The sequence below is a fragment of the Labeo rohita genome, chromosome 17, assembly GCF_022985175.1.
Source record: "Labeo rohita strain BAU-BD-2019 chromosome 17, IGBB_LRoh.1.0, whole genome shotgun sequence".
NCBI classification, from domain to species: Eukaryota; Metazoa; Chordata; class Actinopteri; order Cypriniformes; family Cyprinidae; genus Labeo; species Labeo rohita.
In genome coordinates, this window is record NC_066885.1 from 22,508,066 (window position 1) to 22,520,751 (window position 12,686).

Sequence of the window (12,686 nt, forward strand, 5' to 3'; positions counted from 1 at the left end):
TCGCTTTCATTCGCAAATCGCCTCCGAATCACAAGTTGGCGGTACAGAGCAACTTAACACAACACGAACAAAAGAACGACTTCCTCTTCCGCCTGATTTTCAACATGCTGATGAAATAGACAGTAGAGAAACCGCTGTTTATTTTTCATTACTTCTTATTTTGTGTATGTGCACTTGGATTCTAATCATCAAATAACAGACATTAAGTAAACTCCAGTACACACTTCTCTTATACATCGGTAAGTGAAAGAAAGTATGGTTGCAGTGGCAGAAAGTGGTGTGGTTTGTGTTGAATTGTTGAACTGTGTCATTTACTTTATTTGTATGTTCCATGGACAGTTTTTGTGTCTGCATTCTTAACACTTTGCCGTTCTATAAAGTTTTCTATATATATATATAAAAAAAAACTGTTTGCCTGAGAAGCTTTTCTCTTTTTGCATCGTTTGGCTGTGTGTCAAATCCTAGTGAGCTTTCTACACAGACAGCATCCTCACATTAGGTTTTTTTTCCCCCTGTGCCAGGATCAAGATGCCAGGACTCAGCTGTAGATTCTACCAGCACAGGTTTCCAGAGGTGGAAGATGTGGTGATGGTCAATGTCAGATCCATAGCAGAGATGGGCGCCTATGTGAGTCTGCTGGAGTACAACAACATCGAGGGCATGATCCTGCTCAGCGAGCTCTCCAGACGACGAATCAGATCCATCAACAAACTCATCCGGATCGGACGCAATGAATGTGTGGTGGTCATTCGTGTGGATAAAGAGAAAGGTGGGGATGTGCTTGAAACGTATGTTTCTTGCGTTTTTAAATCCAATTCTCCTTTTAACCTGTCATATCCAAATTTCCACAGGCTACATTGATTTATCCAAAAGAAGAGTGTCACCTGAAGAGGCCGTTAAATGTGAAGACAAGTTCACAAAATCTAAAACTGTAAGTATGCCATGTCTGTTCAATATGGATACACTGACATTTGACTCATATTAGCTCTACTTGTGCTGCGAAGATACAGAGACTTCCTCATTTAGTGGTCAAACAGTGCTCGTCAAAATCAAAATGACTGAGATGGCCAATCAAATCAAAGAACAGAGATGAAAATGAAGTCTGACAGTGTTTTAAAGCTGTTGTTATCCTGTTTTTGTCCTCTTGTCAATCCCACATAGCAAGGTTAGTTCAACCTGTCTATTTCTAAAACCCTGTATATGTTCTCATAGATATTGTATGTATGTTGTTATAGGTTTATAGCATTTTGAGGCATGTTGCTGAAGTCCTAGAGTACACTAAAGATGAGCAGCTAGAGAGTCTGTACCAGCGAACTGCCTGGGTGTTCGATGAGAAGTACAAGCGACCTGGATACGGCGCCTATGACGCCTTTAAACAGGCTGTTTCGTAAGTATATCTTTGTCTATTAAAGGAGAGGTCCACAAAAATTACAGATAATGTACTCACCCTCTTGTCATCCAAGATGTTCATGCCTTTCTTTCTTCAGTCGTAAAGAAATTACGACTGATTTTTCTCCATATAATGGACTGATATGTTTGAACTTCCAAATTGCAGTTTACATGCGGCTTCAAACGATCCCAAATGTGGTTGTAAAATCCCAGCTGAGGAAGAAGAGTCTTATCTAGTGAAACGATTGGTTATTATCATAAAAATAATATAATTTATATACTTTTTAATGTCGAATGTTCCTTGTCTTACTCTGCCTGAACTCTGTTTTTGTTCCTGTTCATGACAGTTTGGGTTATGCTGAAAAACTCCCATCTCATGTTCTCCCTCAACTTCAAAATCGTAATTTTGTTAAGGGTGTTTGATCTTCTTTGCATGTTCACTTTGCATAGACTGGGTCGGTACTTCTGCAGCAATGTAGGATGATTTTGAAATGATTTTTGGAGTTGAGGGAGAAAATACGATTGGAGTTTTTCAACATACCCTAACTGTCTTAAGTCAGAATACACAGACTTCAAACAGAGCAAGCCAAGATGAGCATTTGAGATTTTAAAAGTATATAAATTGTATTATTTTTATGAAAATAACCGATCGTTTCGCTAGATAGGACCCTTCTTCCTCAGCTGCGATTGTTTGAAGCTGCATTTTGGAAGTTCAAACACCATATCAGTCCATTATATGGAGAAAAATCCTGGAATGTTTTCCTAAAAAACATAATTTCTTTACGACTGAAGAAAGAAAGATATGAACATCTTGGATGACAAGGGGGTGAGTACATTATCTGTAAATCTTTGTTCTGGAAGTGGACTTCTCCTTTAAGTATTGGCTAAGAAATGACTTGACTAAAATGTTTTTATATCACTATTGTGTAAATTGCATTTTGTACAGAGACCCATCCATTTTAGATGGTCTGGATTTGACTGAGGAGGAAAGGAACGTCCTGATTGATAACATCAACAGACGACTCACTCCGCAGGCTGTTAAAATAAGAGCAGATATTGAGGTGGCCTGCTATGGGTATGAGGGCATTGATGCAGTGAAAGATGCTTTGAGGGCTGGACTGAAGTGTTCAACAGAGTGTATGCCAATCAAGGTTAGAAACTTTTTTTTGCTTCGATTATACACATTTACTCAAAAATGCATTAAAAATGCAATTCATACACACAGTGACTTGAATACACGTTGTTTATGATGCACGTGTTTTTAATTTCTGACTCAAGATGTATTGTGATATTCCTGAATTGAAGCAACTGTTAAAGAAAAGAAAACCTCATTAAAAGAATGAAATTCTTAAAAAGAAAAACTTGTGCTGTTTGGTGTAATATGTTTTTATTGTTATTTATTTAAAAAAGTGAGGCAGGCTTTTTAAAAGTATTATTAGTCATGAGAAATGTTTGTCATTTATGTGATCAAGGTTAATTAGGCTCTAAAAATCCAATAATTTGACAATTTTATGAAAGAAAAGGTTAGTTCAGGTTGCAAAATGTCATGTGGTGCAACTCCTCAGAATTCAGTTTGTTAAATAATTGAAAAATGTAAAATAATTGAAAGTAATTAAAATAATTAACATTGAATTAATTAATTGAATTGAATTGGGATCATTGAGATTTGTAATATGTTTTTTATTTTCTTGTTTTGTTGTTGTGTTTTTTTTTTTTTTTTTTTTTTTTTTTTTTTTTTTTAAGTTCTCTTCTGCACATCAAGGCTGCATTTATTTGATAAAAATACAGAAAAAAAACAGTGATATTGTGAAATATTGTTGCAATTGAAAATAATGGTTTTATATTTTTATATATTTTAAAATATAATATATTTCTGACACAAAGCTGAATTTTTTTTTAGCATCATTACTCCAGTCTTCATTACTCACACAATCCTTCAGAAATCATTTTAATATGCTGATTTATTATCAATGTTAAAAAAAAGTTGGGATGATTTTTTTTTTGGAACCGGTGATACTTTTTAAATTAATACTTTTATTCACCAGTGATGTGTTAAATTGATACAAAATGATAGTAAAGACTTATATTTTTAGAAAAGATGCCTATTTTAAATAAATGCTGTTCTTTTTAACTTTTTATTGATTAAAAAGTCTTGGTAAAAAGTATCACAGGTTCCAAAAAAATAAATAAATCTGAAAAAAATATGAAGCATCTGATTTCTGAAGGATCATGTGATGCTGAAGACTGGATTAATAGCTGATGAAAATTCAGCTTTGCATCACAGGAATAAATTATATTTTTAAGGACATTTCAATAGAAAAATGGTATTTTAAATTGCAATAATATTTCATATTACTGTTTTTTTCTGTATTTTTAATCAAATGAATGCAGCCTTGATTAGCATGAGAGACGTATTTAAAAAAACAATTTAAAAATCTTACTAATCCAAAACTTTTGAACGGCAGTGTGTATGTGTGTATATATATATGTGTGTGTGTGTATATATATATAATATATATATATATATATATTTATTTATTTATTTTTTTTTTAATAAAAATAAAATATTTATTAAGAACTCATGATATTATTAAGATATGTATGCTTGCATGCCTTTAAGATGTTAGAAAGTATGAACTTTTTACCTGTTACACCACATGACATTTTTAGAATTCCGAAAGATAATTTTTTGTTGTTGTTCGATTAATAATCCAGATTTGCTTGCTATTTCACTGCTTCTGTTGCAGATCAACTTGATTGCCCCTCCACGCTATGTTATGACCACAACCACACTAGAGCGCACAGAGGGCCTTTCTGTGCTCAATCAGGCCATGGCTGTCATTAAAGAGAGGATCGAAGAAAAGAGAGGTGTCTTTAACATTCAAATGGAGGTGAGAAGTTATGATTTTCCAATGCTTTTGGCATGGAGACATTGCTAACTGAAATTTTAGTTCAGTATGCTGCAGTACATTTTGTTGTATTGAATAGCATTTGACTTTGTTTCATTACCCCTGCAGCCAAAAGTAGTAACGGACACAGATGAGACAGAACTGGCTCGGCAGTTAGAGCGGCTGGAGAGAGAGAATGCAGAGGTGGATGGAGACGATGATGCAGAAGAGATGGAGGCCAAGACTGAAGACTAGCTTGAAGAAACACAGTAAACCAGCATTGCCATAATCGTTTAGGAGACTTGAGAGTTATAGTGAGTTGTTTATCATACTACAAGGACTGAAAAGCCATTGATGGGAAAGCACTGCTTCCATAATACCAAGCAGATTATGGGTGAATTGTGGCAGGTAGTGAAAGTGGACGTTTGCTTATCAGATGAGTTGTGGGAGGAATGCCTTCCATGAACACTAGAGTTTGGCTTTGGGAGTATTAATAATATAGATAACATTTCAACAGTGTGGTTGTTTTAAGTGACCTTCTGTCTCCAGCCTCATTCAAAACAGATGCAACTTGTGGTGAAAAGACTTTTCTTTATCAGAGTTTACTTATCAAAGCCCTATGTTGTGGATGCAGAACTAATAAAAACAAGCTTTTTTTTCTGAAGTATTTGTCTTTTTTGTGTGTGTGTATGTGTGTATGCTGCTTGTTTTGTTGGAATATAGTGTGGAATCGAACTGCCTTCACTAAATGAATATTATTTTAGCAGAAGCACTAGCCTACCATTTAAAATTTGGGGGTCTGCATGTGGTGTGTTAAATTTATCAGAAGTGACAGCAATGACATCTATATTACAGAAGATTACTATTTCAAATAAATGCAGAATTGTATAATCTTTAATAAGAGTCCTGAAAAATTCATCGGCCACCACAGGCATGAACTACATTTTAAAATGTACCAAAATACAAAATGGTTATTTAAAAACTTATTTCACAGTTTTGGTATTTTTAGTGTATTTTGATGTAACACATGCAGCCTACCATAAGAGACTGGTCCCAACCTGATATATTAGTTTTTCTTGTTTTCTCTCAAAATTGCGTGATATAAACTCCCCAAAACAGAATTTGGAGATGTAAACTGGGAATTACCAGACATGAAGTAATAATAATGTCCAATTTTGAGGGAAAAAAGAATTCACAGAATTATGAGTATATTTTGCAATTCTTTTCTTCCTCAAAATTGCGTGATATAAATTGCCAGATATAGTGGCAATTATGACTTTTTTTTTTCAAATATGTGATATAAATTCAATTGTGAAAAATAAACTCCGATTTTGAGGGAAAAAAGACTCGTATGTTCTCAGAATTACAGGTTACATTACAATTCTTTTTTCCTCAGAATTGCGTACAATAAAGCAATAAAGTCACAGTTCTGACTTTTTTTCTCAGAAATGTGTGATATAAACTCAATTGCGAGAAATAAGGTCCAATTTTGAGGGGAGAAAAGACTGATAAGTTCTCAGAATTCTTTTTTAATCATATGATAACACGCGTGATATGATATAAAATCACAATTCTGACTTTTTTCTCAGGAATGTATAATATAAACTCACAGTTGCAAGAAATATAGTCCAATTTTGAGGGAAAAAGGCTGATATATTCACAGAATTATATCTTGCAATTCTTTTTTTCTTCAGAATTGCGTGATATAATATATAGTGGCAATTACAACTTTTTTTTCAGAAATGTAATATAAACTCAACTGCGAGAGATGATATGTTTTCAGAATTACAAGTTATCTTGCAATTCCTTTTTCCTCAGAATTGCGTACATAGACTCGCAATAAAGTCACAGTTCTGACTTTTTTCTCAGAAATGTGTGATATAAACTCAAGTGCGAGAAATAAAGTCCAGTTTTGAGGGGGGAAAAGACTGATATGTTCTCAGAATTGCGAGTTTATCTGACAATTAAGACGTAATTAAGCAATTACGTGTTATAAAGTCAGAACTGGGAGATATAAACTCGCAATTCTGAGAGAAAAAAGTCACAGTTGCGTGTCGCGATTACCTTTTTTTATTCAGTGGTGAGAATGGGCTTCCAATAGGTTTTACAATGTTGTTGACTGTGAATTACACAGTAATGACCACACTGTAAAAAACAATTTGTTGAGTCAACTTAAAATAATTTCTAACCTGGCTGCCTCAAAATTTTAAGTTCAGTCAACTCAAAAAAAGTTTATTCAACTTGAAATGTTAAATTATACTAAGTGACAACTTAAATATTTGAGTTGAATCAACTTAAAATTTTAAGACAGCTGGGTTACTTACCCATCTGTAAAGTTTAGCAAACACAAATATCTACGTTGTTACTTAGTACAACTTAACATTTCAAGTTGACTAAACTTATTTTAGTTGACTGAACTTAAAATTTTAAGGCAGCAGGATAACAAATTATTTTAAGCTGACTCAACAAATTGAGTTTTTTATTTTTTACAGTGCAGTTTGCATTATCTATTTATTCTCATACTGGTTTGTTTCGCTGTTTAATGTTCCACTGCAGAGAAAATGGCATGTTTCAACAAGAACAAAAAACTTTTGAATGTAGCCAAAGCATCCACCTGTGAAGATGAGGGTTTTCACATCAGTGCAGTTCTAGACTCAGTTTGTAATTCAGTCTCCCATCAAAAGATGGCGCTGTTGTATCACATTTTGGCCTGTAGACTCAAACTAAAAGGTTAATTTGTAAAGTTACACACTTTTCTTTTATTCAGGTCTTCAGCCATAATAAACAAGCATTTTTTTGCGTGTGTGTTTGTGTGGATGTCGTTACACGGGGTTCCACCATCAAGCAGCTGCATGTCTGGGAGAAGATTCCACATGTATTTGTGACCCTGGATCACAAAACCAGTCATAAGGGTCATTTTTTCAAAACTGAGATTTATACACCATCTGAAAGCTGAATAAATAAGCTTTCCATTGATGTATAGTTTGTTAGGACAGGACAATATATGGCAGAGATACAACTATTTAAAAATCAGGAATCTGAGGGTGCAAAAAAATCAAAATACTGCCTTTAAAGTTCTTCAAATAATGTTATTAACAATGTATATGACTAATCAAAAATTAGGTTTTCATACATTTACAGTAGGAATTTTACACAATATCTTCATGAAAATCAATAATTTTGACCCATACAATGTATTTTTGGCTATTGCTACAAATAAACCCCAGTGACTTAAGACTGGTTTTGTGGTCCAGGGTCACAACTGATAAACTCAGGTCAGCCTGAATGTTTCAGTCATTTTTACAGAGCACCCGCTTAGCATTTGCAGGGCATTATGTTTATAGATACATACAGCTGTTTTAATGCATTTGCAATAATGTCCACTCAGGAGTACTAATGCCTCTAAGTACATTGTATTGGTGCAGGTGTGCACAGGTTTGTCTGCCTAAATGAGACTCCGGAACATGAGAGCAGGCTGTTTTGCGTTCACATGAGAATACTTATGGCAGGAAGCCTGGAACCTGCACATCCAATCACTCATCTACAGTTCAGAGCGCTGAGATAAAGGTATTTTATGATTATTTTAGTGTAGCCATTTATTCAGTGTACTCGTTTCCATACAGATGTGTTGTATATTTTCAGCTGCGTTATGTGTGTGCTTTAAAAGGATCTTATAATCATTTTAATTTCGCATTTAATCTAAAATTTTGTATTGATTTTTGTTTATATTTAAGTATAAGGGGACATAAAGGTCTTAAAATAACAAAAAAAAAAATTCAGTCAAGTGTGTCTACACTTTGATATATTTTCATCAGACTTAAGAGTTACATAGTACATTATGAATCTGCAGATGGACTGAACTGGACTGGTAACTGATAAAATGGGTTTTAGGTGTGATTTCTTTAATATTATTTCATATTTTCATCTGGCCTGGCCTAATGACTCATTTACTTTGCCATCGCAGGACTCTGAACTCTCACTCCTGCATTTATATCATCTCTTAAATTGCAAAGTTGAAGAAGTTCAGGTAAGAAACCACGAGAGAACTTTGAGTTAAAAGTTATTGTAAGTAACTGCATTATTATATTAACTCTTTAACTGTCACCATCCCCTCTGTGGGACTCCTACTTTACTTCACCATATTACGAATAAAACCTAATCTAATCACGAAAAACTATACATTGCTGGAAAGGTCTAAGACTCCTAAATAGATATTTTACCATATTTTTGTGTTACAAATTATGTAGGAAAAGAAATAGATTAATATATGTCAAGAATGCAACTTAAAAAAATCCACATCATAACATGAGTTCTGACCTTTGTCACAAAAGACATTCTTCATTGTCTTTTTCCCTATCTCGCTTTAGAAAATTATATATCAGTTCAAAACTTAAAATCTCAAAATTCATCCTTTGAAAGGCATTTTAAAATCAGACATTGCATTACCACGGAAAATGTACATTAAAATCATATTACAAAATGTTTTCATTCATGAATTATAAAAATTTAAGTCTGGATAGTGCATGTCTGTGTTCAAAAATGGGAGTGACAGGTAAAGGTTTAACTAAACCATTCAAAATGTTTGACTGTAAAGACATTTATTAATGTTACAGAAAATTTCTATATTATTACACCTTTGTATTTTCATCACAGAAATAAATTACATCCTAAAATATATTTAAACTAGAAGACAGTTATTTTAAATTGTAATAATATTTCACAATATTACTGTTTTTACTGTACCCCCGCCCCAAAAGAGAAACTTTCCTTTAACCATTCTACTTTAATTTCTCATGTCCTTTAATTAGTGTAAAACAGTCACTGAAATGTTCACATTTTCATTTTTAGAAAATGTGAAAAGAATGAAAACGTGGCTATTTAGTCAAGTCTGAAAGAAACTTGAAAGATTGTTCCGAACTCCTAATTTTGAAACTCTACATGCGTCGCACCTGTTCATTTAATTGTAAGAAATCAATCTCTTGTTGCAAAATCGAGTTAGCTCCCCATCACTGCACACTCAGTCAGGTTAACATGATTAACTGCTAATGAGGGGTTATTTCTGTCACTGCTGCGTCAAAGGCTGCGTAAAGTGAGGGAGAGAGAGCACCTGTAATTAAGAGCCATTTGCTTATCGTCTTGGAAAAATAATCTCTTCATTATCACCTTTAATATTAATTAGCAATCAGTTTTTGTCCTTTCTATAAGATTACGCACCACTCAAGAGAAAACATTGTTTATGTAATCTCATATTTTTAATGTGGATTCTGCGTTATGTTGCTAGGAATCGGGGTTTATATTCATTTTTATATATTTTTAAAAGAAGATGAGCTTGAGCTTGAGATGGCTTAGGAAAACAGAAAGCATAAATATGACACAAATAATGTTTGCATAATGGGATGTTTGCATTTCACAAGTCTACCAAGTGAGGGAACCAAAGTACCAGTAACCATAGAAGACCATGATATTTGCCTAACCTATTTGTACTGTTAGAACCTCTATGCCTAAAACTCAGCAAAACACACATGTAACTTTTAAGCAAATAAATAATATGAAATTATCCAGATCTACATTGCACAAATTAATACACTTGCTGAGAAAAACGGTTCTTGTCAGAAAGCTTCAAGCACTTTCAGAAAGGTTTTGGGTCCCACTTTATATTAGGTGACCTTAACTACCATATACTTACATCAAAAATAATTAAAGTGTACTTGTTGTGTTTATATTATATTACAGAACACATTTGCTGCTATTGAGATATTGGTACGGTTAGGGACAGGTTTGGTGGTATGGGTAGGTTTAAAGGTGGGTTAAGGTCTAAAGGATGCGTCAACAGTGTAATTATAAATGATGTAATTATATGCAGGTATTTAAATATAATACACAATAATAACATTTGTAAAATAATAATAATATCAAATTATTATTTTAAATGTAAGTACATAGTACACTGTAAAAAAACAATTTGTTGAGTCAACCTAAAATAATTTGTTACCCCGCTTCCTTAAAATTTTAAGTTCAGTCAACTTGAAATGTTAAGTTGTACTAAGTTACAACTTAGATATTTGAGTTGATTCAACTTAACATTTTAAGGCAGCTAGGTAACAAAACCCAGCTTTTAAGTTTAACAAACCCAATTTTTAGTTTAGTCAACTTAAATATCTAAATTGTCACTTAGTAGTACAACGTAACATTTCAAGTTGACTAAACTTATTTGACTGAACTTAAAATTTTAAAGCACCAGGATAAGAAATTATTTTAATCTGACTCAACAAATTGTTTTTTATTGTTTTTTACATCCCCACCCTATATAAAGTGGGACCGGGTTTTGGCTACAAAATTATGAATTATAGTTTGCATCCTTGTATTTCACTATCATATGGTGTTCAAAACAACAGCAACAAAAAAATCATAAACAAAGAAAGTTTTTGTTTTTCCCTGTCAGATCATTTCTAAGAAAACGACTAAATCTTGTTGTATTTCAATTCTTTTAAATTGATGTTTTACAGTAGTTATTTTATACTTTGTGTTTTAATGTTTGACATTGTAAATAAAAAAAACTAAATTACATTTTAATGCATAATAAATATTATCATTACATTTCTGCCATGTTGCCAGAGCAGTAATTTTTCCACTCATTATTTTATTTTATTTTACCCTTATTTTCCATGATGTCTGTGTTGAAAGTTTCTCAAGTTTGTCAGCCTAATATCTACTGTATAATATTGTGAAATCATCTGATATATCATCACTAGACAAATAAAACTAGTTGTAGTTTATAGAAGAACTATACTATTTTTCTAAAGCAAATATCAAAGAACACAATATTTGGCTAAATGTATTCATTTCTGCAGTTTGTTGTGGAATAAAAAAAAATAATAATAAAAAGTCTTTTTTCAAAGAAGACTTATTTTTTTTATTTTTTTTTAAAGTAAAACTAAAAACAGTTATAGAAGTTTATATTTATTATTCTTAAAAATACACAAAATTACTATTTTAAGTTTTACATAATATATATATATTTCCAAAACATGTTTGACTTTAAAATTGGGCAAAAATCAAAACCATAAAACTAAACATGTTGTGTTTCAAATTTGAAGTTGATATCTCAAAAAAGATGTAATTTAGGTGCAGTACCAAACGTTTCCATTATATTTAATTAATTTCTTTCTTTTTTCAGGAAAATTTTACATTTTTGGTTATTCAGGTACTTTACCAAGTTTTATACCATTCTGATGAAGTATAAAAATTCGGAAAAAACAAAAAGTAAAATCATCAAAGAGAAAGCTTGTAGATTCACGTTCTCCCTGTAGTACAAACAAAGCCTTTGGTTGCTTCTCAGAACCACTTTTATAAATGCATTGAACACAACCAATAAGTCGAGCAAGGCATCATCAGAGTCTTTGACACCTTCATTCATACCTGTGTGAAGCATAGATGGCTGTGGGTTTGTGTATGATTGGATTGATTGGATGAGGGCATGTTGCAGCTGGGTTTTCTCCACAGGAGAGTAAGGTTAATTAGGAGAAGATGATGAGGTTGATGATGGATTGAGGTCTATAGTGCAGTGTAGACGTATTCAGGCCTACAGATGACACAACACATTCCCCTGACCTGCCCCGTCAGCCTTCACTTACGCAAGCAAACGTGCTGCCGGCGCTAATGCTGCTGGCCTGATTCAACAGTGCTAAACAAGGTTTGAGTCGTTGTGCTCATGTGGCTCATAGTCGAGCGTTCCAAATGTAGCTTTCACTCACTTGTTTGTACAAAGCTGCCAACACATCAAGCCCTCTTGTATGTTATCTACAACAGCTGCAGCTAGATAATATTCATTATGAAGAGGAACTCTCACGTCCGTCAATAGTAAAGGTCTGCTTCCAGGACCCCGGCGCTCATGCGCTGATGATGCCTGGAGTGTTTCACCTGAGTTTATGAGCTTTCTCAGCTGCGCTCATGACATTTCTATTGGACTCGTAGGTGTTTTGGGTTAAAAATGTTTCAGGCATATCCATATAAATCAATAGTGGACACACCTTGGGACTGGAGCATAGGTGAGGAATTTCTTGCACATGCTAGTGCTGGATCTTTGCTAAGGAGAAAATATTCATTGTGAGCTCATATTTATCTTTGTTCGTTCACACTTGTAAAGTGAGCCTCCGCTAAGCCCCGCCTTCACATCATCCTGACCAATCCAACAGCTATTGCTGTTCTGCCATTTTCAAGTTTTTCCTGCTGAAAAAAAAAACATCTAAACTAGCTCTAAGCTAATTAAAAATGTATTATTTCGATGATGTGAAATGGTTGCACTCAGTGAGCTACTGGCGCTGCCTGTTGCTATTTTTACTGCAACACAACTCTGGAAGTAAAATACTGATATGATGACCAAAACTACTGAAAGAGCTTACAGGTGGC

The 12,686-nt window shown here is 33.5% G+C and overlaps 1 protein-coding gene across 1 annotated transcript; it reads left to right on the top strand.

Moving 5' to 3' along the window:
• The first annotated feature begins 64 nt into the window (after positions 1-64).
• eif2s1a (eukaryotic translation initiation factor 2, subunit 1 alpha a) lies at positions 65-4,941 on the top strand. Its single transcript, XM_051133737.1, has 7 exons — positions 65-239; positions 522-769; positions 852-931; positions 1,236-1,387; positions 2,336-2,540; positions 4,137-4,280; positions 4,407-4,941. Exons 2-7 carry the CDS (start codon positions 529-531, stop codon positions 4,530-4,532), a joined length of 948 nt encoding a protein of 315 aa, XP_050989694.1. The 5' UTR covers positions 65-239; positions 522-528; the 3' UTR covers positions 4,533-4,941.
• Positions 4,942-12,686: the final 7,745 nt, after the last annotated feature.